This window comes from Ictidomys tridecemlineatus, chromosome 6 (assembly GCF_052094955.1).
Source record: "Ictidomys tridecemlineatus isolate mIctTri1 chromosome 6, mIctTri1.hap1, whole genome shotgun sequence".
NCBI classification, from domain to species: Eukaryota; Metazoa; Chordata; class Mammalia; order Rodentia; family Sciuridae; genus Ictidomys; species Ictidomys tridecemlineatus.
In genome coordinates, this window is record NC_135482.1 from 5,955,243 (window position 1) to 5,980,673 (window position 25,431).

Below are 25,431 nucleotides of genomic sequence, written 5' to 3' on the forward strand. Positions count from 1 at the left end.
ACGCGAGAAGCCCAGCCCTGACACTTGCGCAGTGCCCCCAGTTCCTGTGGTGGTGGAAAGAGGCGTTTGTCTCCCGCCCGACGTGGTGACGTCACGAGAACGATACAGAAGTCCCCCTTTGCCCCTCCCGCGGGGCCCTGGTCGGCCGCAGTGAGTTCTGTGACTTTCTTTGTTCCCGGAGGGGTCACTGAGAGTGTGTTGAAATAAGCTTCAGGAACCAAAATGAGTAATAATGAAAAAACTTTACTCATTGAATCTTATAAAAAACACTAACAACGGGCGGGAGTGGGCTGAGGTCTGGGACACGGGGCTGGAAAAGAGGCGGGGCCAAAGTGGACCTGGTGGGAGTTAGGCCCGCAGCAAAGCCGAGGTCCCAAACCTAACTCAGCTTCTGCCATCAGATACTGGCTTCGCAGCTCCAGCCCTGATTCTTCATTTCTAAAAACATTGTAATAACCAAGATGAGTAATAACTTTTTTTAAAAAAAGCTTTAGTGTTTTAATTGTATATATATATTTATATTTAAAAAAAAAACAGTAACAAAGGTAACAAAGGCCTGTAGTATCTGTGTATAAAATAAAGTGCAGGTGGGCCGTAGGGCTCCCGTACAGGGCTGGGAACAAAGCAGGGCAGCAGTGGTCCTGGGCCTAGGGCCGCATCTCAGCCTCCTGAAGTCTGTCTTCGGCCCACTTGGGCTTAGTCCAGCCAAGTGAAAGGGAAGCAAGGAAGGGGGTGTCTGCCACCAGGCCCTGCATCTTCCCACCTCTCACTGCCGCTATACCTTTAAGGTGACAGGCTGGGCTGGCCTTTGGCTCTGTAGTCCCAGCAGTTTTGCCTTCCAGACAAATAGAAAAACATTTTGCACCACTGCTGGGAAGAGCAGCAATGAGGATTCCTGAAGGTAAAGTCCTGGGAACTGTGACAGAGTTCCCAGGTGGCTTTAGGAGGAGGAGTACCTTTATGGGAGCCCAGCCAGGAGAGTGGGATTTATCACATGGTACTGAGAATCCTAAGCTTCTAGAATACCCAGGACTGAGGACCAAAGAAACAAACTGGCCTTCCCCAGGGGCCACCCTGCCTCCCTGCCTCTTCTTTACTTCCTGCTGGGCAGTACCAAGAGCTAGCTGGCTGCTGAGGACGGAACACAGGAAAGGTTTTTGCTGACATAAAAGCCCCTCCCAAGGCAAAGTTCAGCATTATCTGGTGGCTTGGTAGAGGAGGAGTAAGAAGTCACTCTATTTAGCTAAAGGCTGTTTCCTACAAAGGACCCTACCCAAACTATGGGGGGAAAGGGGTCCCGTGCCCAGTCTTCCTATCCCTCTCAAGAAAAGCTGGGCCCAGAAATCCCTATAACACAATAAATTGATTTTCACTGACAATGTTAGCCCCTAAGCTAATACTGCAGGCAGCCTCTGGCATTTAAGTGCACACGAGACTCCTGTGTTGGAAATTATGGCTAGAGTCTGGTGTGTAGGTGAAAGATAGGGCAGCCCCTCTTCCTGCATTTCATTAATATACCCTGAGAGAGGGGCAGTCCTGTCAGAGTCAGGAGACAGGTTTGCTCTGGGGCGATCCGTAAACCACCTTTCCTTTCTGGGTTTCAAAAAGTCAGGGGGTTGGAAGCCATAATTCCTCAGTCCCCTGTAGGCACAGGGAGAATGTAGAACCTGGAAGGCCTAAAAAAATCAGGAGGGAAGGAACTCCCCTCCCCCCAAAAGCAACCTTGGAAGTGAGTAAACATTTAACTCCTTGAAAAGCACTGGCTGCAGTGTCCTGACCAGCAGGACAGGGCCAGGACTAAAGGCCCAGGCTACGGGCCTATCCTATGGCTTGCATTCTGGCGGGCTCCCCAGGACCCTTTGCTGCCACCCCCGCCTCAGTTCCACAATCTCCTGACCATACCAGTCGTGGAGGGTAGAGAAGCAGGAGGTCTCAGGGGACACAGGGCTCTGCCCCTTGCCTAGGAGGAAGCTGGCAGGGCCCTGCAACTCCCACTCAGCCAAATCCCGCCCTGCTGGTCTGCTGCCCCCTTCTTCACTGGAACCCATGGGGCTGCAGTCACTGGGGAGAAAGTGTCCATTCTCTGGACTTGGAGACGAGTGGTTGGGAGCCTGTGGCTTACAGCGGCTGCCAGCCACCTTCCAGGTGGCACAGCGGTGCAAGGCCAGGCTCTGGCGAGCTTCCTGCAATTGGCCTTCCAGCTCACGGACCACCAAGCGCATGTAGCCAAAGCTGGCCCGGGACAGCGCCTTTACCCAGGCCTCTTGGGCCGCTTGCCCATCTGCTGCCAGCAGGTGTGGGCGCACTCCTGGGGCGTCAAAGCGGATGGCAAAGGCGAACTCCTCAGGCACCGGAGCCTCGGCCAGTTCCACGGTGCAGCCCTCCAGCACAACCAGGCTCAGCGGGACCCGGCCCTCGCGGCTCTCAAAGGAGAATAGCAGATTGCCCTTAAGGACAAACCAGCATCTTCGGCCCGTGCCACTGGGGGTGGGTGGGGTCCCTGGACCCCCCCAAGTGCGCAAGAAGCCTGTGTGGTCTGCGGGGGAGTCACTCAGTGCGTAGTGGGTCACACTCCTCTTGTTAAGCTTCATGGCTCCCAAAAAACTGAGGAGAGGGAGATGGTTGCAGATTAGAGAGGGAGGCAGCCCCAGGGGGAAGGACCTGGCCCTGCCTTGTGGCCCTGCTCACTGACTGCATCCCAAGGCTCTTAGTCTTCATACATGAACTGGGCCGGTCTTCCCTACCTTTCTCTCAAAGGGATGTTGTGAGAGGCCAAAAAGTGGACATCCAATGACTCAGGAGAAAGGATATTGCAATTGTAGAGCAGAGGTGTGGTGGGACATTGACATGGTTTTTTAAAACCCAAAGAAATAGGCCCTAGCGTGGCTGAAACAGACGCCAGCCAAGCCCATGGAAACAATTCTGCTTCAATCACCCCATGAACTTGCAGGCCTCTCAACTCCAGTTCTGTGGACAGCCCTCCAGAGTCCCCATTGACTCTTCCTGGCCTCTCACTGTATGGCACAGTTGTCCTTCACCGGGAATCTGCAGCCTTCGGGGCCAGATAGGTGCAGGGGGCGGGGAGGCAGGCCTGCTTCACAGTGAGGTTCAGAGAAGATCTACTCTGTAAGCAGGAGTGTGGTCCAAACTCAGGGTCTGGCTGAGAAGGGCCTGCCACAGCGGCTGAATGCTGTTGCCCAAGGATCATATAAGGCACTTAATCCCAGTGTCTTCCTTATTCATGGAAAACGGTGACAGCATTGAAGAGGAACTGCCCAAAATCACATGACCAGTGAGAAGCAGCCCTTGCTTTGCCTATTCTCTCACACCTTCTGGGGGCGGGGGAGTCTCAGGTGATGATGCACTTACCAAAATAACTCACAAGGAGAGGGCAGTCGCCTCCTCTCTGGCCACACAGCTCAGCCACCTGGTTCCCAGGGGGCCTGCAAAACAATTCTCAAATGATGAGAATTCCTACTGTGAACTGGGGCAAAGCAAAATGACCATATCCACCAAGAAGCCCTCCCTGCCCCTTGGTAATCCCCACCCATTGACCCATTGACCCAGACCTGGCACACTCCCGGGTCTGGGTCCCACAGTCTTGACCTTCACTCTTCTCAACTCCCTGCCCTCTGAGACTAGGTCAGAGGTAAGTGCCCCCATAGCTTCCTGCTTTCCCTTCTGACACTTTGTGGCCTTTAATTTATGTCACCTAATTAGAGAAGCCTTGCTGGATTACCAAACCCAAGGGAGGTCCTGATCACCAAGGTGTCTGACAGAAGGTTTCCTTCATCCCATAAAGATCCCATTTGCAGGGCTGAGTTTGTGGCTCAGTGGGCACTGGGTTCTTTCCCCAGCACTACATAAACAAAAAAACTAAATGCAGCGATTAAAAAAAAAGTTCCATTTGCAATTTCAGCACTGTCCCCAACCCTAGAATGTCCAGGGCTGTATCCAGTGTGGCTCCACTGATGAGCACTGTGCCTGGCTCCTAAAGCCCTCAAGAAGTGGGTTATTTCCAGGCGGGGCAGTGCCCACCTGTAATCCTGCAATCCCAACAACCCGGGAGATTGAAGCAGGAGTGCAGTTTAGCGAGACCCTCAGCAACTGAGCGGACACTATCTCTAAACAAACTAATTAATTAATTAATTAAAAAGAAGTGGGCAGTAGCTCAATGGTAAAGCGCTCCTGGGTTCAATTTCCACTGAGGGAAAAAAAGAGGAGGAAGAAGAAAAATGCGCGTTGGATTCAGGGGACTACACCGGTAGGCAAAGCAAAGTCCCCTGCCTTCCTGGAGCCACATTCCAGTGGGGGAGATCCACTGTGAGCAAACAGAAATGAATAATAGCATTATCATCATCATCATCATCATTATTAAATGGATAATTAAGTTACAGTCAATGGGCTAATAAACAAGGGCGGAGTGATAAGGGCTAAGGAGAGAAAGGCCGCCGGGCTGAGGAGGGGCCTTTCCAGTCGCCGTGGCCCCGGAAAGGGGAGGAGACCACAGAAGTTGGCCCGAGGAGTGGCCCCAGCGCCGGGCAAGGGGAGGGGTCTGCGGCCCGCGGCTCTGGCCACCGCTCGGGCTGCGGACCGGACCCCGCGTCCGGCTCTCGCCGAGGCACCGCGGCGTCCCGGTTGCCGGGGACTTGGCCGCTGAAACGGGGGTCGCCGCGGTCGGGACCTCCCCGGCGCGGGCCGCAGCCCGGGCTTCCTGATCCGCGCGGCGCGGCCGTTCCCGCCGCGTCCCGCGACCGCACCTTCCCCGCGCCGCCGCCTCCCGCGCCCGCGGGGCCCGCTCTCACCCCCCGCGCTGAGCGCGCGGCCCGCTCGGTGGGCTGCGGCCGCGTCCCGGGCGCTCGGGCGCCGCTCCCGCGCCTCCGCCGGGCTGCGAACGTGGCCGCGGGAGTGGGGACCCCGCCCGGGCGGCTCGGGTTACCGCCCTCGCCCCTCCCTGCCCAAAACGCCCCGGGATCCGCCAAGTCGCCTCGGGATCCAGAACGGCGGGAAACTGAGGTCCCCGAGGGTGGGCACCTGCCCGAACCATAGAGCTGGTCAGTGGAACTGTGGCCGCCAAGCCAGGGCTGCCCCTCGGGCTGTCCGCGGGCCTCCCGCCCAGCTCACCGCTGGGAGAATCCAGAATCCACTTCCCCGCCAGGTCCCGCTCGGTCCTCCGTCCTGCTGAGCCGAGCCGGGCAAGGCCTCCGGTGTCTGCTAAGGGCCAACTCCTGCACAGCCGGCCAAGCCTTGTCCGCTACACCAGGCCCCTGGGGGCTGCCTTCTCGGCCTCTGCAGATTACCCATTTCTCTTCACCCTCCAGGAGGGTCCCTCCCCTAAACTCCACCCTGAATTGGCCAACGCCTAGGCCTGCAGTGAAGATCGCTGGAACCCACAAAGACAGAGGCTGGGGGTTCCCAGAGGCCCTTCCTGGGAGCCGGTGTACTCCAATATCTGACCATGAACTTGAGGGTTCCCACCTCAAAGCCTTTTCGTTTGCAGTTCCTGTAGCCTAGGCAGCCCTCCCTTCTCACCCCCACCCTCCCAGCCCTAACCCCAGGACCCCTTCACAGCACTTTGTCTCAGGTCAGATGTCCCCTCCCTGGCCACACACTACACAGTAGCTACCCTGAGGGTTTGAGCACATCCCTGGGTGTGTTTTCATTATAGCCCCAGCCACTACAGTAATTCCCTGTACTCATGCTTTTATTTCTTACTTATAGTGTCTCCCTAAATAAATTTTATTCAATCAATAGTATAAACTATAATAAGTGTATAAAAGGTGATAACTGTGTGGAAAAAATAGACTAAGGCAGACGGGGAGTTGGGGTGAGAAGGCAGGGTAGGCCTCACTGAGAAGATGTCATTTGACAAACACTGAAGGAAACGAGGGTGCCAGCAAGGCCGATATCTGAAGGAAGGGATTTCCAGGCAGAAGTGACAGCTAGTGCAAGGGCCCTGCCAGCTGTTGTGCCTGAGGGGCTGCAAGGAGGCCAGTGTGATTGGAACATCCTGAGGAAGGGGCCAGCAAGCACTCGCAATCTGGGAGGGCCATAAGGGCACACAGAGGTGAGTAGCCACAGGGTTTAGAGGGAGGCTTGACTGGTTTTCAGGGGTTACTCTGGTTGCTGGTGGATGGAAGCAGGAGACTACTGAGAGGCTGCTGAAATACCAGGTAAGGTGTGGTTGAGGGCACCAGAACAGTGAGAGATGGCTGGATGTGAGGTGGATTTTAAAGGTAGAGAGTGCAGAATTTACCAAGAGATTGCATGTAAGGGGCAAGGAGATAAGGCTGTATGGAGAACACCAGGTTTTGGCTTGAGTAATCAGAAGTGGAGTTGCCACTATCTAAGATGGTGGCGGGTATTGGGGACCCATAATATTTGAAATCCAGTGGCCATCCAAGTGAAGGTGCCCAGAACAGTATTGAGCACTAAGTAGTTGCTCAATAAATAGCTGAATGAAGGAGACAAGGAATTTTCAGAGTATCTGGCTGAGCAGTCCCAGAGAGTCTCCTGATTACATGAGCTATGTCCTCCACCGCCTTTGCTCTCTCTCTCACCCATCCTCCCATAGCAGCGCCCGTTCATTTTCACTACTTTTAAGCGTCTTACTATCAGCCATGCTTCAGGACATTTCCTCTAAACAACGCTCTTAGAGGGTTTTCACAGCACCGCCACTTCCTGAGAGCCTACCGTGTGGGGGACACTCTACGCCCTCTTGGGTCCCCTAGAAGTGACAGAATTAACTTCGCAGCAAACCTGGTCACCCAGCGGGCAGGGCTGGAACTCAACAGGGCGGGGCATAGGGAGCGCGTGGGGGCGGGGCATCGGGTGGGTGGGGGCCCACAGAGGGCGGGGTACGTTGCTAGGGGGGTTCTGATAGGTTGTGCCAGAAGGATAGCCGAGCAGGGGCCCGCCCACTGGAACGCTGGGAGCGAATCAGGCGTGTGGATCTGCCAGAGGCTCGGGAGGCCGAGGCCGGCAGTGGGTCTGAGCGCCCCGGAGGGGTGAGTGAGGCCGCCGCGACGTTGGGAACCGAAGGCGGGAAGCCGAGGATGGAAGTCGGGAGCCCGGACTGGGCTCAGCGCCTCCGTTCTTTCAGGGCGTCCTGAGCCCGTTGCTGCCGTTGTCTGGCCCCAGCCTGGCCTACGGCTGCCCGTAGGCGCGCGGTTTCCCAGCACCGCGGGCGGGTGAGGTCCCAGGTCCGGGGCAGCCTGTCTGATATTTCTTGCGGAAGAGCTTGGGCTCGGGGAAGTAAAGGCTGGGAATGGGTGGCCAGGGGAAGTGGTCGTGAACCCAGAGCTTCTCTACCGTCTCGTGTCTTTCAGAGCCCAAAATATAAAGCTGAAAAGAGCAGAGATTTGGCCCGGTTCTGAGACGCGGAGTCTAAAGCCATGTTACTGAAGACAGGTACCTACACCGACCCCGGGAGCGACAGCACGGGTGGGGGAGGACTGCGTGGAGAAAGTTGTAGCCCTCGGGTTTTGGCCCTTCTTCCTTGACGGGTGTGTGGGGAGACGTGTTCCTCCCATTCATGGAGCTGGGCTAGGAAAGGTGAAGAGGATGCTCCCCACCCAAGAATCGATGCCCCCTCCAAAGAAGTCCTTTCCTTTCTCACTCCCTTTCCCCCAAGTGCAGAGGTCCTCTTATGCGATGTGCCATTGCTGAGAGCAGTCCTGTGAAGCGGGAACAGTAACTCCCTCTGACACCTAAAGAAACAAGCCTGAGAGGGAAAGGGCTCACCTTGTGGGCAGGCTGGGCCAGGTCCTTCCTAGGCAAGCTGGAAACCTTTCGGAAACCTTCTGAGTGTCTGTGGTTGAGAGCAGAGTTCTGGATTGGGACTTAACAGACCTGGCTTCTGGCCACATTGTACTGTAAAGTTCTATGTATAAGGTGGAGAGGGCTGGTCAAGGGAGACAGGAAGGACATGATTTAAAAGTGTCAGTTTTGCTAAGTCCAGTCCTACTGTGGCAACAGCAAGTGGGGAGCCAGACTTCAAACCCATTGTCTTGCCCAAAGGACCTCCCCTGCCAACCTCTGCAGGAAGAGCCAATTCTACCCTAAACCCAGGAGTCTGGTTCCTCTAATATGCAAGCAGTGTGAGCAGCATGCGCATGGGGTGGGAGGAGGCTCTGGACTGTGAGCGCCATTCACAGTCACTATTCTCACCCGCACTCCCAGTGCTCCTGCTGACCCTGGTGGCCCAGGTGCTGGTGTTAGAGAATGGGCTCCTTCGGACACCACCCATGGGCTGGCTGGCCTGGGAACGCTTCCGCTGCAACATTGACTGTGATGAGGACCCAAAGAACTGCATCAGGTGAGTGAGGTCCACAGCCACCAGACAAGCCTTGCCCAAGGCCTGCAGAGTTGAGGCAGGGAGAGAAGGACCAGCTAACAAAAAGGGCACGGTCAGAACCCCTGATCCCAGAACAAGTACAGGCAGAAGTGGCTTAGAGGATATCTGATATTTAGTCTCATGATCTGCTTGGGGCCTCTGTGGGGCAGGGACATTGCACTGGACTTGGCCCCTGAGGTAATTCAAAAGAGATAATGTAGAAGGCCAAGCAGACCTGTCCCTCAGCCTGGAAGCCAGACCCCTCATTTCATCCCACCTAGTTTGTTGTTCCCGACATAGTGGTTTAGTCTGCAGCTGAAAGTAGTCATGATTTTTACAGCCCAGATTCAGAGCTGAGGAAGGGAAGGGATAGGATGAGGGTCAGGCTGGGCGATCGAGCAGCCCCATGCCCCTTGCTAGTGAGCGGCTCTTCATGGAGATGGCTGACCTGATGGCACAGGATGGGTGGCGGGACCTGGGCTACGTCTACCTCAACATCGATGACTGCTGGATTGGTGAGCGAGATGACAGAGGCCGCCTGGTGCCTGATTCCAAGCGCTTCCCCCATGGCATCACTTTCTTGGCTGACTATGTGAGTTCCACCCTAGCCCTCCCAGGATCTGGGGGCTCTTCCTCCCCTATCACCCCATTGCTTGAGCCTCATGGGAAAACTGATGAATGATCACCACTATGGTGAGAGGCAGAAAGGGCATCCTACTCAGCCTGGGACTCTAGGAAGACCCTTGGAGGAGACAAGTTAGTTCTTGAGCAACCACAGAGGGGTGGCCTTTGAGGCAGACATGAAGGCCTTGAGGCAAGAAATAGCCAGAAGCAGTGTGTTGGAGGGAGGAGAGGCTGGAGCTGCAGAGGCCAGCCAGCAAGCTGGGACCTCTCCTCTGGTCAATGGGAGCCAGTGAAGGTTTGAATGGGCCCTAGTCAGATGTGCTGATGAGGAGGCTTCCTGAGGGTCCCACCTGAGCCCTCTGTGTTCTCAACCCCCTACAGGCTCATTCCCTGGGCCTGAAGCTGGGCATCTATGCGGACATGGGCAACTTAACGTGCATGGGCTTCCCTGGCACCACACTAGACAAGGTGGAGCTGGATGCGCAAACATTCGCTGAGTGGAAGGTGGACATGCTGAAGCTGGATGGCTGCTTCTCCACCCGCCAGGAACGGATTGAGGGTGAGTTCCACAGCTGCCAGGGGCCATCAAGTAAAGAGGAAGAGATGGCCACAGGAGCTTGGTCTGTGTGTAGCCCCTAGCAGTGGTTTTGCCAGTTCCCCTTACCCAGGGGCTGAAGGGATGTTCAGGTTTCCTAAAGATGGGGTAGACCACAGCCACCTCGTTCTCGGTGTATGGGAGGTACCTCCTGTTTGGTTGGAAAACATTTGAGTGGAGGCCCCTGGCTGCCTCTGCGCCTGCTCAATCCTCTAGTGGGGGTTGGGCTTTTCTTTAGGATATCCCAAGATGTCTGCTGCCCTGAATGCCACAGGCCGTTCCATCGCCTTCTCCTGCAGCTGGCCAGCCTACGAAGGGGGCCTTCCCCCTGAGGTAAGCCATTCTGTGTACCCACCTGCTAAGGCTCCCATACCCTAGGGTCTCCCTTGTCCTCTGCGTGCCAGGCCACAGGAAGGTAGCTACCAGAGCCAGGGCTGCTCTCAGCTCAGTTGCCCATGTGCTTATTTGTAGGTGTGTAGAGAGAGGGCCATAGAGTCTTAAAGAGGGGGCCACAGCCAGCCCCAGGTGTTAGAGAAATGGAGCCCTCATCAACTGAACTGTCAGGTTGGTATCCAAGGCTCGTGCCAGCACTGACCACCCAGCAAATGGGGTCAGCATGCTGGGTGGTAGGTACTGAGTGGGCTAGGAGGTCCAGAAAGCTGGTGAGCCAAACCTCAGAAGGGCCCATGGGCACCTTGATAGCCCCCACCCGCAGCACATCTGACCCTAGGAAGGATGGGCTCAGACCTCCAGAATGAGGGAGATGGCTGGCAGAAGTGTATGTGTGAAGTATGGGGAATGCACAGTGGGGAGGGTTGTGGGTGCACCAGCCTAAGTCCACCCTGGGCTCAGCTCCAGCAGGCATGAGAAGATAGCGTAAGCTCCATACTGGTGCCAGCCTGTTTGGAAGGGAAGCCTAGGTAGGCCCATAGCAGGCCCACCCTCTCAGAGGGCTTCCTGGTCCTGAATAAGCTTGTGGACCTATCCCTTTACCCCTTCCCACTGTTGCCTGCTGAGCCTCCTCAGTCCCTGGATGGCTCCAGGCAGCAGGGCATGACCATGCTGGACTCTGCCTTCCCTGGCATCCAGGTGAACTACACTCTGCTGGCTAACATCTGCAACCTCTGGCGCAACTTTGATGATATCCAGGACTCCTGGAGGAGTGTGCTCTTCATCCTGGACTGGTTCGTGAAACACCAGGACATTCTACAGCCAGTGGCCGGCCCTGGACACTGGAATGACCCGGACATGGTACCAGCATGGATGGAAGGGAATGACCCTAGACCCGCAGTCCATGAAAGCCCCACTGCCCGTGCTCTCTTCCTTCCTTGAGGCTCACTCCCAGGTTCTAGGTCAGCTTTTCTGAAATGTGCCCCTGAACTGGGTGTGACGTGTTGTGTCAGACTCACCTTCAGAGCTTATTTACAGTGCCTGACCATGGTCCCTCCCCCACCTTTTGCATCAGAATGTTCAGGGAAAGGTTGCAGGAATGCCCATTGTTTCTAGAACTCCAGTCTGTAGCAACCAACTCTCCAGTAAAGATGATGCCTGTTCCTTGCTGTGTTGCCGGGCCTAGCACCTAGACTGTCCTCCTGAGCCTCTGGAAGCTCTTCAACACCCTCTACCCTGCTGTCCTACAAGCCCTGCCCTGCCCCACCCTCTAGGCCACAGCTTCTGGCGCTTTGGTCCTATCTCCATCATAGCCCTGCTGATTTTTTAAAATAGTTTTATGGTTATCTGTTCATTTAGCCAACAAGTATTTACTACCAATGACAGTTATAATTGTGACTACTAAGCCAGATGGAGGGGCCGGCCTGCTTTGGAGTAAAGCTTACCTGCTTTGGAGTTGTAGCTCCAGCTCTACCACTTACCTCCAGCAAGTAACCCAGTTTTTTCTGTGCTTTTGAGAGTCAAATTTTTAACTCTAAAATGCATATGCCAGACACTGTTTAAATCACGATCACCAAGTACCATGTTGAATTAGCAATAATGGTTTATGTCCTGTGGATTGGTTGTTTGCTCTGGGGTCAGGAGTTCCCGTGGGTTCATTCAGCTCTGGCTAGGGCAGGTGGATGGCAAGTGGTAGGACTCTATCCAAGTCTGGTTTCCTACCACTGCTGCCTGCAGTATGTTTCTTGACTCACTATCCCCATTTACAAACTTTTTTTAAAAAATATTTTTAGTTGTAGATGGACACAATATCTTTATTTTACTTATTTACTTTTAGGTGGTGCTGAGGATCGAACCCAGTGCCTCACATGTGCGAGGCAAGCGCTCTACCACTAAGCCCCAGCCCCAGCCCTCCCATTTATAAACCACTAGACACTGTCTCAAAATAAATAAAAAGGGCTGGGGAGAGCTCAATGGTGGAGCATTTACAAAGCATATACCAGGGCCCTGTGATGCAGCGAGAATATCATCCTCCCATGCTCCTGATGAGGGGGAAAAAAAACAAACCCAAACTGATGTGCAGATGGAAGGGGATTTATTTGCCCCATGGCCACATAGCTGCACTAAGCCAGGTCCACACAAGTGACTCTCATTCCCCAGTCTATCCCATGCCTGTCTCCCTGAGGAACACAGATGATTGTTCCTTTCTTCTGTTACCAGCTGCTCATTGGGAACTTTGGCCTCAGCTATGAGCAAGCCCGGGCACAGATGGCCCTGTGGACTGTGCTGGCAGCCCCCCTCTTCATGTCCACAGACCTGCGTACCATTTCCCCTCAGAACGTGAACATTCTGCAGAATCCACTCATGATCAAAATCAACCAGGATCCCTTAGGCATCCAGGGACGCATGATTCTCAAGGTACTGGGGTGTGTGGGGAGGGCTGAGAACTGGGCTGTCCTGAAAGCAAGGCTGTCAACCTGGAGGACAACTGGGGACGGGAACAGAGGTGGGGCTGGGTCTCTGAAATCCCTTCCTGGTTGCATGCAATGGAGAACTGCTGGGAACTGCTCCAACTGCCCTCTTCTTGCCTAGGTGAGAGCAGGGCAGAGCAGGACAGCTCATGGGCATGAGGCAGGGGCACATCACTACACAATTGCTCAGGGGAACAGTGAGGCATAGGGCCACTGCACATAGGTAATGTTCTCCAGAGAGCTAGGGCTTTCTTCTAGAGTTTAAGAAATTGTTTTAGCCAAGACCTAACATTAGTTTCTACTATTTATTGAGCACCTACTGTGGCTCAATACATTTTAGATATTTTCTTAGCAAGGTGGATACTCTTACCTGTTTTATAAATGAGAAAAACTGAAGCTTCCAAAATCTAAGTAACTTTTTATCTTAAGGTTTCATAATTGGTACAAATAAGACTTGAGCAATCTTGTGAGCTTGTGAGGTAGGGCCTCAGGCATTATTGTGTCCTAGCATGAGGGCTGGCACAAAGTAGACTTTGGTGTGCATCTGCTAAGTCAGAGAATGAAGATAGGGCTAGATAAGTTGGGGAGGCTGTGACATCATCCCCAAGCCTCTGTATGACACAGAGGGACGTCTGGGAAGTCTGACAGGCTGTGGTGGCCCCACTGAGCCTTGACCATAGCCTGAGGGGCTTAGAGCTCAAGGGAGGGCCAGGAGGGAATTTCAAAACCTCTCTAAGCAGAGACCTCAGTCATAACTATCTTTTATGCCCAGGAAAAATCCTTAATTCAAGTGTTCAAGCGGCCCCTGTCTGGGGACACCAATGTCGTGGTCTTCTTCAGCCGTAGGACGGACATGCCTTTCCGCTACCACTCCTCCCTGGCAAAGCTTAACTTCTCCAGCTCCAGAATCTATGAGGTGAGTCCCCTGCCCCTGCAGCCCCTGGCCTTGCCTCCTGGAGTCTGGTTTCCAGTTTCCTGGGGGGGGGGTGTCTACTGGGGCTGACCCTCACTCACACATGGCCTCCCTATGCCATGGGCTTCAGGGCCTCTGGCAGGTGCTTGTGCAGCTACTGCAGGCACTGAGGGCTGGGGCTGTTCTCTGCACTGGTTTTCAAGCAAAGCAGACAGAACCATGAGTCCCCTTAACCTCTCAGGTTGCTGCTGTTCACTGGGCAGCCCTGGCTGCTACAGCCCTCGTGGCGTTTCCCAGGCTGGGGCTTTCTCTGCTACCCTTGTTTGGACATCTGTGAGCTTTGCTGGTGGAAAAGTGAAGGGAGGTTCAGGGCTCCCACTTCCATAGGGCATACTGGAGGCCTGCACAGACAAGCCAAGGTCCTGGCACTTCTCCACACTCTGAGGGGCTTTCTGTGCAATTCTAATTGCCGCCATTGGTGATGTCCCTCCCCACTGCAGGCCCAGGACGTCTTCTCGGGTGAAATCATCAGTGGCCTCCGGGATGATACCAGCTTCACAGTGGTCATCAACCCTTCAGGGGTAGTAATGTGGTACCTGTATCCCATCCAGAAGATGCAGAAAAATGTGCAGAAGTCCCAGGTCCCACTAATGAGGATCTGGGATGTCTGACAGGCAGTGGTGGCCCCACTGAGCCTTGACCACGGAGCCTTGGTATGCCAAGTGCAAGCAGGTGGGGCTCTCTCCTCTCCAGGCCCACTCAGCAACCTGACCTCATCTTACCCAAAGTGCAGTTGCAGGGTCAGGTTCCATGTCCTACCCAAGTGTGGATCCTATTGGAAACTTCTCTTGGGGCAATTTCTTGTGGCCTTCCTGGCCTCTATCTCATCTCTACAGCCCCACAGATATTGCTGAACAATTTGCCAACCTCCTGAGCCACAGGCAGGGGCACCGATGCCCATCAGGACTCTAGCCTCCAGCCTTGTTGTTGACTGTGAAATCAGGATTTGGAATTTTTCTAATTAGGAGTAGAGATCTGACCTCTTGCTAGAACTCTCATGAATTGTGTGACTGGCTTTCCTAGCCTGAGAAGGCCTTGCAGACTAAAACTACCTGGAAGTGGGGCCAGAAAGTGGGGCTCCCTGAGGTCACCAATAAAGCTTTTCTTTAGTCAAGTAGTTGTTACGTGGACTTGGGATAGGGCATGGACACCTTCAGTTGGGGACTCTGGGTGGCAATGCACAGGATGAAGGTTTCATGTGTCCGATGTGTGGCATCTTGTGGCCCCTCATTTTCCAGAGTAACCTACAGATTATACTCCTTAGAAATGCCAGACTTGCCTCACCGCAGGGACCCTTCTCTGCTCTGCATGACACTCTGGTGGCCATGGTGGCAACAAAATGAGGCAGAGTAGTGTTGTTCCCAGGGCCTATTGGTTATGCTTGGCACAGCAGTGTCTCCTGCCTCCGTACCTCAACCTGCTTTCTTTTGGTGACCCCACCTCACCCCAAATTCTCTCTCTTCATTATTTCTCTCCCAACCTGGCTACAAAGGAAGTTCAAATTTCTCAGCTATTTCCATTTAAAAAAACAGAAACAAAACCCATTTTCTATTGTCTGATCAAGAGAATGGCAGGTTCTTGCCTGCCTCCCCAAAACTACCTCCTTCAGCTCAGACCACAGGATGCCTCTCTCCCATGGTGGCCCTCTTTCCCATTTGGAAAGCTGATGGCATAGCAGGTTGGCTGAGTCCTCTTTGGGCCTTAAATTGGGAGCTGCAACCCGGCACTGCCCTGCCTTATGGGTCCTCTGCTGGGCAGACCTCCCCTACTCCCTGCCTCACGATCTTGAAGTCCTTATCTAGAGTAAGGTATAAAGCATTTACAAGTGCACATTTTATATGGTTTAATATTACTGGAGTTTTACGATTAAGTCACTAGATCTGATAGTTGAGTCCCCAGGGAAGGTTCCCTGTCCCCAGCTGATGTCTTGAAGCTATGAAGTCACTCAGGAAGACAGAGTCTACCCTGTCCCGGCCTCTGTCCTTGAAGGCCCATTGCTCTGTACATAATTCCATCCTTGGGTCTTGGCCAAAGTGCTCTTCAAGACAAATGGAAACGTGTTGGTGGAAACACCTCTTCTCTTTCCAGCTCTGGGAAAGAAGCTAGAGATGGGATGTGAATATAGAATATAGGGATTGAGACCACAGACAGGGACTGGGGCCAGGGTTCAGCTGAATTTGACGAATCAGCACCCTTGACTTTCAGACTCAGAAGTGGTCACACATCTGTGCTTGCTTTAAAACATGTCCTTTCATCCTGGGGTTGCCTGAGTAGTTCTCCTATTTCCATACATGCTGCCTGTCTTCCAGGAAGGACACTGTTCTACTCTATTCTGCCCAAGGTCAGTGAGGAACTCAATTCTTTTTTCCAGTTCAAGGTAGCCTTACTTGGACTCCAAGGGTAGCCCTTCTCTTTTGAAAACTGTATTATAGAAATTTTTAAACACAAAAAGTAGTACAATAAATCTCCATGTACCCATCACACAGCTCCAAGAGCTTGTGCCAATATTTCATTTCTCCCTACATACACTTTTCTGAGGTGTGAACTAGAATACTGAAAGCCAATCTCAGAAACCCTAGGTACCACTATACAATCTCTATCAGGGTCTTTGAAATATAAGTCTGACTTTAATACAATCTCCCTATGTAAGGAAGCAGAATTCTATAATAATATATGTCCAGTTTTTGCCATTGGTATCAAAATATCTTTCTTTAATTTGTTTGAATCAAAATCCAAAAAAGGGGTCAGCAAAATTGGCTCAGCAAGAACCACTGGAAGTTTGCATGCTCCATAAAAGCAATGAAAAACCTGCCACACAGGTCAGAATCATCTTACAGAATTCTGGAAATTATTCAAAGACTTCTAACAGCCCAGTTGAGTTTCAGTAATAACAGAAAGCTTCATGGCATTTTAACTTTCTTTAGTACTAGATTTTAACAATTATTTTAAATGTGTTCCAAGAGCCAAGGGAAATCATGTCTGATGAATTAAAGCAAAGAATAAAACATTTCAAAAAATAGAAGGAAGATATAGAAATTATAAAAAAGAACCAAGTATGAATTCTCAGGCTGGAAAATATAGTATCTGAGATGAAAAATTCACTACCGAGATTCAATAACAGATTTGAGTACAGAGTAAAAGAATCAGCAAGTTTGAAAATAGTATGTTGAAATTAATACAAGGAACAGAAATACTAATGATTAATGAACAAAGCCTCGGTGTCCTTTGGGATACTATCGAGTGTACTAACATACACATAAAAAAGAGGGAGGGGCTGGGGCTGTAGCTGAGTGGCAGAGCACTTGCCTGCGACGTGTGAGGCACTGGGTTCCATTCTTAGCACCACATCAAAAAACAAAGACATGCTGTTCATCTACAACTACAAAATTTTTAAAAAATAAAAAGAGGAAAGGGGCAGAATATCTGAAGAATTGTAGGAGTTAAGAGTTCCTATATTTGATGAAAATACTAATCTGTATTTCCAAGAAGTTTAACAAACTCAAAATAGGATAAACTTAAAAAGTTCCATACCTAGGGGCTGGGGTTGTACCTCAGTGGTTGAGCGCTTGCCTCGAGTGCGTGAGGCCCTGGGTTCAATCTTCAGCACCACATAAATAAATACAGATATTGCGTCCATCTACAACTAAAAAAAAAAAAAAAAGAAGAAGAAAGGAAAAAAAAAAGGTCTAGACACATCATAAAAAGAGAAAGAATTCTGAAAGCAAGGCAAAAATGACAAGGGAGGCTCAGCAAGCTACCAGAAACTACAGAAGCTGGAAGGTTGATATATTCAATAGAAAATGACTGTCAATGAGAAATTCTATATTTGTCCAAACTTCCAAAAATGAAGGAAATATGAAGATGTTCCCAGGTAAAATAAAATGAAGAAAGTTCATCTATAACTGACCTGTCTTGCATAAAGCACTGAATAGAGTTCTTCAGGCTGAAATAAAAGAACCCTGGATAGTAATCCATATGAAGAAATAAAGAGCACCAGTAAAAACAAACATTGAAAAACAACATATATGTATTTTTTGTTTGTAACTCCCTTTTGGTCCCTGATTTAAAAGACAACTTTACAATGCAATAATTATAAATCTAAAATGGACAAACAATGTATACAGATGTAATTTGTAACAATATCAGCAAAATGGAGAACAGAGCTATCTAGAAGCAAAGTTTTTGTGTTCAATTGACATAAATTGTTATTAATATGAACTAGACTGTTATAAACTAGCTATCAGTGGTAATTCCCTGAAAAGCATAGTTTTTTAAAAATGACAGCTGGGTTAGGAGGTCCTATAGCCCTACTGACTGGAGGCTGAAGCAGGAGGATTAGGTTCAAGACCAGCCTGGGCAACTTAGCAAGCCCCTGTCTCAGAAAATAAAAAAGGCTGGGGATACAGCTCAGTGGTGGAGTGCCCCTGATACTCTACCACTTCCCAGCACTGAAAAGAAAAACTGATAGATTAAAATAGTACAAAATAAGATGTTATAATAAATAATAAAAAAGGCAGAAATACAGGAAATAAGATAACTAAAGGAAATGCCAAATGGCAGAGATAAATCCTGCCTTATCTACAATTACATGTAAATACATTAAACAGATTAAAAGACTATATTTAAAGCATTTTCTCACACACACACAATCCAAAAATAGTCTTCTAAATATGATCAAAAACATTCAACATCTCTAGCAATTAGAAAAATGTAAATTAAAACTACATTGAGATTTCATCTCACTTCAGTCAGAATGGCAATTATCAAACATATAAGTAACAATAAATGTTGGCAAGGATGTGGGGGAAAGGTTCACTCATACATTGCTGGTGAGAATATACACTGCTCTGGAAAGTAGTATCAAAATTCCTAAGAAAATATGGAATGGAACTACCATTTGACCCAGTTATCCCACTCCTTGGTATATATCCAAAGGACTTAAAAATCAGCATACTATAGTGATGCTGTCACATCCATGTTTATAGCAGCTCAATTATAACAGCTAAACTATGAAACAAGCTTAGGTGCCCTTCAACAGATGAATGGATAAAGAAAACATGGTATAGTAATATACAATGGAATATTACTTAGCCATAAAAAGAAATGAAATTATGGCATTTGCCAATAAACAGATGGAACTGGAGACTACCAGGCTAAGTGAAATAAGCCAGTCCCCAAAAAACCAAAGGCCAGAAATTCTCTCTGATATGTGGATGCTAAAGGGTGAAGGGTAGGGAAGCCTAGAAGTACTTTGGATCAAACAAAGGAGAATGAAGAGAAGGAAGGGGGAATGGGAATAGGAAAGATAGCAGAATGAATCAGATATTACTTTCTTATGTTTGGGTATGAGTACACAAGCAATGTAATTCCACATCATGTATAACAGAAAAACAGGAAGTTGTACTCCATGTATGTATACTTTTTTTTTGTCATGTACAACTAAAAAGAACAAATTAAAAAATCATTTAAAAAAACAAATATACAGTCTTCTAAAGAGACATGCTTTCGAGTCAAATGAAAGAGATTGAAACTTAAAAGAATGGAAAAATTACAATAAATATAATAACCAAAAGAAACTAGAAAGGACTACATTAATGTCAGAAAAGGACTTTAAGACAAAAGTTGTTAGAAACAAAAAGTGCCAGGGGCTGGGGTTGTGGCTCAGGGGTAGAGGCACTGGGTTTGATTCTTAGCACCACATATTAAATAAAGGTCCATCAACAACTAAATATATACATATGTATGTGTATATATGTATATATTGCAAGTTCAAAGCCAGCCTTAGCAAAAGCGAGGCACTAAGCAACTTAGTGAGACCCTGCCTCTACATAAAATCCAAAAAGGGCTGGGAATGTGGCTCAGTAGTTGAGTGCCCCTAAGTTCAATCCCTAGTACAAAAAAAAAAAAATCTGTAAAGTTAAAAAGGTAAATCCATCAAAAAGACAGAATGATTATAAATGTGGATGTACCTAACAAAATAACCCAAAGATATGTAAACAAAACCTGAGAAACTGAAGAGAGAAATGGATAATTCAACAATAATAATTGTTGAAAAGAATAGAGAGCCAAGAAGTAAATCCACATACCTGCAACCAACTGATTTCTGATAAGTGTGCTAAGAACACAAACTTCAACCAATGATACTGGGGAAACTGGATATCCACATGCAGAAGAATGAAAAGACCCCTAACCAGTTACAAAACTCAAAATGGATTAAAAATTTATATGTAAACTGGGTATGGTGCCATACACCTGTAATCCCAGCAGTTCAGGAGGTTGAGACAGGAGGATCATAAGTTCCAGTCTAACCTCAGCAATTTATCAAGACCCAATGCAACTTAGTGAGCCCCTGTCTCAAAAAAATAAAAAGGACTGGGATGCAGCTCAGTGGTAAAGTACCCCTGGCTTCAATTCCCTGTACAAAAAAACAAAAAACAAAAAACTGAAACTACAAGAAGAAAACAGGGCACATGCTTTGGGACATTGGAATGGGCAAGGATTTTTTTGAGAAGACCCCAAAAAGCAGAGACATGAAAGAAAAAATAATAGTAAAAAATATATATATACACACACACATATATATACAAATATACATGGCATATTTATGTAGATAAATGGGATTACATCAAACTAAAATCTTCTGCACAGCAAAGTGAAGAGACAATCTGTAGGATGGTAGAAAATATTTCCAAACTGTACATATGACAAGGGGTTAATGTCCAGAATATATAAGAAACTCAAAAAACTTAATAGTAAAGAGCCAAATAACCCAATTAAAAAGTGGGCAATAGACATTTCTCAAAAGAAGACATAATCAACATCCCTAATCCAAAAATTGCAAATTGAAATCACAATGACATATCATCTCACTCCAGTAAGAATGACAGCTTTTCAAAAAGAAAAAGTGTTGGAAGAAATGTGGAAAAGGGAAACTTGTACACTGTTGGTGAGAATATAAATTAGCACAGCTATTAGTGAAATCAGTATGGACATTGCTCAAAAAGTTAAAAATAGAACTATCATATGATTCATCAATCCCACTACTCTGTATTTATCCAAAGGAAATGAGATCAATATGTTGAAGAGACATTAGCACTCCCATGTTCATTGAAATGCTGTTCATTTAGCTAAGAAATGGAAACAAGTGTCCATCAACTGATAAATGGATAAAAGAAAAGAAAAGGAAATTCTGTCATTTGTGACATGCATGGAATTGAGGCCATTATATTAAATGAAATAAGCCACAGAAAGACAAGAACGTCATAGTCTCACTAATCTGTGGAATACAAAAGTGTTGATCTACAGAAGTTGAGAGTAAAATGGTGGTTACCAGGGACTGGAGAGAGTAGGGGGCTGAAAAGTCAGAAGAGGTTGATCAATGAGTACTAAATTATAGTTAGGAAGGAGTAAGAAATTCTGGTATGGGCTGAAGTTGTAGCTCAGTGGTAGAGTGCTTGCCTAGCATGTGTGAGGCACTGGGTTTGATCCTCAGCACCACATAAAAATAAAAATAAATAAAATAAAGGTATTGTGTCTACCTACAACTAAAAAAAGATTTTAAAAAATAAAAATAATTTTTAAAAAGTTCTGGTGTGCTATTGCACAGTAGTATGACTAGAGATAATTTGCACTTCACAGAGCCAGAAAAAGGAATTTGAATGTTTTGAAGAGATATATTTAATTTGATTTAAACATTATACAATGTATACATGTATCAAAACATTATTCGGGGAAAATTAACCTACTGGGAGGGTTCTTGCCAGACAGAACTACAGTTCCATTGTCTCGTGGTCTTGTAATGCACTGGTATAAACAAAATAAATAGAAAAATAAATAGGGAGAGAAGTGAGAATCAGGTACCTTAAATTAAAGGACTTTGTTACTTTAGCCACAAAGCTAAAACAGCATTACCTCAGCTCTAAACTAGCCTTGAAGTTTACAGACATGACTTTGTAAATGTATTGTTTTTCTTTGTTGTGATGTCCTTTTATTTTTCCTTTGAAAACTGCTATCATGTAAGATAAAATGTAAATTGCTGCCAACTTTAGTAATGATGCTTTTAATAAAAGTGACCCATGATATGCAAAAAAAAAACATTATGTGGTATCTCACAAATATATTCAATTTTTAAGTTTTTATGTATCAGTTAAAATAAATTTAAATACTTCCACAAAACCACAATAATTGTTCAAGGCCATGCTGCTTTCAATAATGCCTAGAACTAGACAGAAGTTCAGCAAGAGAAGATTTAACACTATAAATCAACTATCCCTAGCAGGCACCTACAAAACATTTCACCCCAAAACAGGAGAATACAGTAACTTCTCAAGTGCAAACATTCTCCATGACAGACCATATGTTAAATCATAAAATAAGAATCAATACATTTTAAAAGCCTGAAATTATACAAACGTGTTCTTTCACCACAATGGCATGAAAGTAGAGATCAATAACAAAGACATTTTAGGAATTCACAAATATGTAGAAATTGAACAACACTCCCAGATAACCAATGAATCAAAGCAAAAATGTAAGGGAAATTAGAAATCATATAAATTTGAAAATGTATACAAGTGAGTATATAACATACTAAAATAAGGTATCAGAACATGGATGTATCTAAAGCAGTGATTAGAGGAAAATTTATAACTGTAAATGCCTAGAGAGAGAAAGAATGGAAAAACAACCCTCAAAATGAGAGAAAATATCTACAATTCATATATCTGTTAAGGGAATTTTATCTAAAATACATTAAAAACTCACAACTCAATAATAAAAGGCAAATAACCCTATTAAAAATGACCAGGGGCTGGGGTGTAGCTAAGTGGTAAAAGTGCTTGCTGAACATGCATAAGGCCCTGGGTCCAATCTGTGCACTGGGGAAAAAAAAAAGGCAAAGGATCTGAATGGATCTTCCTCAAGGGAAGACATGTAAATGGACAATGTTCAACTCAGAAAATTCAACATCACTAGCCATTAGGGAAAGGCAAATAGAACCCACAATGAGATACCACTGCACACACAAAAAGGTCGCTAGAATTTAAAAAGTAAGTGTTGGAGAAAATTTGAACTATCATAGACTGCTACTAGGAATATGAAATGGGGCAGCTGCTATGGAAAATGGTCTGGCAGCTCCTCAAATGATAAATAATTAAACACTCGTCTCAGCGATTCCATTGCTAAAGAAATGAAAACAGTCCAGGCTTGGCAGCGCATGCCTATAATCTCAGCAACTGGAGAGGCTGCAGCAGGAAGATTACAAATTTGAGATCAGCCTGGGAAACTCAGTGAGACCCTGTATCAAAATTTAAAAGGGCTGGGGATGCTCTCAGTAGAGTGTCTCAAGGTTCAATCCCAGTAACAAAACAGAAAAAAAAAAAGAAAGAAAGAAAACATATGTACTGTGAATCTTAAGTAGCATTATTCAGAAATATTCAAAAGGTGGGAAACAAATATTCACCAACTGATGAATGGATTATTTTAAATGTAAGGATTAGGAGTATAGCTTAATGGTAGAGAGCTTGCCTGGCATGTGTGTGGGCTGGGTTTCTTCTCCCAGACCAAGAAGAAAAAATGTGTTGTATCCATACAATGGGATATTATTCAGGAACAAAAAGAAGAGAAACAATAATACATGTATGTGACCTCATGGATGCATGATGCCACCAAAATGTGTTAGCACACACCTATATCCAGCTACCCTGAGGCTGAGGCCGAGGTCTCCTTGAGCCCAGGAGTTTGAGCCAGCCTGGGCTACACAGTGAAACACCTCTCCTAAACTAACAAAGAAAAACCCATTGTGTTAAGTGAAAAAAAGCCAGCCACAAAAGGTCATATATTATTTCATTTATAGGAAAGTCTCAGAGAAATTTTTAGAGAGAGCAAATTAGTGGTTGCTCTGAGCTGGGTGGGGAGGATCGGGATGAGCAATGACAGACAAAATAGACAAAGTAGGTTTCTTTCTGAGGTGGAGGAAATGTTCTAGAATTAATGGTTGCACATATCTTTCCATATCCTAAAAACCAATGAATTGTACATATTAAATGGGTGAACTGTATGGTATGTGAATTATATCTCAACAAGTTGGTTTAAAAAAAGAGATCTTGGGGCTGGGGTTGTGGCTCAGTAGTAGAGCGCTTGTCTAGCACGTGTGAGGCGCTGGGTTTGATCCTCAACACCACATAAAAATAAATAAAATAAAGGCATTGTGTCCAATAAAAATACATTTTTTAAAAGAGATCTTTCACTTATGTTATTACAGCATTACAATAGCCAAGAGATGGAAACAATCCAAATGCCACTCGTGGAGGAATGCCTGAAGAAAATGTGGTATATATGCCCAGTACCCCCATCCATGATTTCACTTTTTGCAGTTTTAGTTACTTACAGTCAATGGTGATCCAAAAATATTAAATGGAAAATTCCTAAAATAAACATTTTATAAGTTTTAAATAATTATATACAGGATATTGTTATAATTTTTCTCTTCTATAGTTGGTTATTATTTTTAATTTATTACTATGTCTAATTTCTAAAGTTTAATTTAGAAATTATAAAAATGTATGAATAGGAAAAACATAGTATACACAGGGTTGGTACTATCTGCACTTTCAGACATCCACCAAGGGTCAACAGAACATTACTTGGCCTTTATAGAAAAGGAAATAATGCCACATATAATAATATTGATGAACTTGGAGGACATTATCATAAATGGAATGAGCTAGTTACATGATTGCATTTTTATAAGGTATCTAAAATACTCAAACTCATACAAAAAGAAAAGTAGAATGATGGTTTCCAGGGCCTGGAGGGAGAGGTGAATGGGGAGTCATTGAATAATACCAAGTTTCAGTTTGTAAAATGAAAAGGTTCTAGAAATTTGTTACACAACAATGTGGATACAGTAAACACTATTGAACTGTAAACTTAAAACACTTAAGAGGGCACATTTTATATGATTTTTACTACAAATTATATATATATATGTGTGTGTATGTATATGTGTGTGTGTGTGTGTGTGTGTATATATATATATATATATGTATGTGTGTGTGTGTGTGTGTGTGTATATATATAGGGAAAACATAGTATATATAGGGTTTGATACTATACATACATACATATAAAAATATATTTATATATATTTCCCATCCCTAACCCAAAACTGAATCAGAAGATGCCCAACATTTTAGTGATGGTGGCTGTGGAAAGGCCGTCAGATAAATAGGTCAATAGAATTTAATATGTCCAACAAAAAGTCAACATGCCAGGAAGTAGTATATAGTCTCAAAGACATTATGCTCAGACTCAATCACAATAGGACAGCAACATTTCCCAGAAATGCAAAAAGACACACAAAGTAAAAGGTGAATCTAATTCAGCTGTGCACATTTTCAAGCCTAAGAGGTGGAATGAAGAAGGATGAAACTGGGTGTTATTAAGAATGTCTACTGCGATTGTGCCTGTCAGTTAAATGTCTACTACATACAAGTAGTTCTTGTTCTACTTCCTTCTTTTTTCCAGACTTAATGCAAAATAATGTAATATTAATACCTTTTCTCTTATTCAATGTTATCCAAACTTTCCCCCCATCTTTATCTAAATAATCATTTGGCTGCAGTGATTATAAAAAAAAAGATAATAAAGAGGGCTGGGGCTGGGGCTCAGTGGTAGGGCACTTGCCTAGTATGTATGAGGCACTGGGTTTAATTCTCAGCACCACATAAAAATAAATTAATAAACAATAGGTATTGTGTCCAAGTACAACAAAAAATAAAATTTTAAAAAAGATAATAAAGAGATCTTAATAAAAAAAGAGATCTTGGAATGAGCCATCCTCACTCTTCCCTAGATCATCCATATCCATAAAGGACTGAATACAAAGAGAGAGGAGAAAAATATCTATCATGTGGATATTCAAGGTAAGGAGCAAGAATAATAAAGGTCTTTGTTCAGTGCCAAAAAATGTTCAAATCAGTAACAGAACATTCCACCTTAAGAAATCAGAAAGAGCCAGGTGTTGTGGTGCATGCCTGTAATC

The 25,431-nt window shown here is 46.5% G+C and overlaps 2 protein-coding genes across 7 annotated transcripts; one reads left to right on the forward strand and one right to left on the reverse strand.

Moving 5' to 3' along the window:
- The first annotated feature begins 9 nt into the window (after positions 1-9).
- On the forward strand, positions 10-23,846 carry Naga (alpha-N-acetylgalactosaminidase). 5 transcript variants are annotated; one of them, XM_013364399.4, is made up of 10 exons: positions 10-150; positions 7,329-7,410; positions 8,182-8,317; positions 8,756-8,927; positions 9,341-9,518; positions 9,793-9,887; positions 10,644-10,805; positions 12,165-12,362; positions 13,188-13,331; positions 13,829-14,502. In XM_013364399.4, exons 2-10 carry the CDS (start codon positions 7,395-7,397, stop codon positions 13,997-13,999), a joined length of 1,272 nt encoding a protein of 423 aa, XP_013219853.2. In that variant the 5' UTR covers positions 10-150; positions 7,329-7,394; the 3' UTR covers positions 14,000-14,502. The 5 variants fall into 5 exon arrangements, with proteins under 5 accessions (XP_013219853.2, XP_077908774.1, XP_005338622.2 ...); XM_078052648.1 differs by lacking the exons at positions 10-150; positions 13,829-14,502 and adding exons at positions 6,880-7,007; positions 23,650-23,846; XM_005338565.5 differs by lacking the exon at positions 10-150 and adding an exon at positions 6,881-7,007.
- Pheta2 (PH domain containing endocytic trafficking adaptor 2) lies at positions 228-5,458 on the reverse strand. 2 transcript variants are annotated; one of them, XM_040277229.2, is made up of 3 exons: positions 5,125-5,458; positions 3,370-3,443; positions 228-2,604 (listed from the first exon to the last, which is right to left on the reverse strand). In XM_040277229.2, the coding sequence occupies exon 3, from the start codon at positions 2,589-2,591 to the stop codon at positions 1,824-1,826; it is 768 nt and encodes a 255-aa protein (XP_040133163.2). In that variant the 5' UTR covers positions 2,592-2,604; positions 3,370-3,443; positions 5,125-5,458; the 3' UTR covers positions 228-1,823. The 2 variants fall into 2 exon arrangements, with proteins under 2 accessions (XP_040133163.2, XP_077908775.1); XM_078052649.1 differs by having other exon boundaries at positions 4,806-5,458.
- Positions 23,847-25,431: the final 1,585 nt, after the last annotated feature.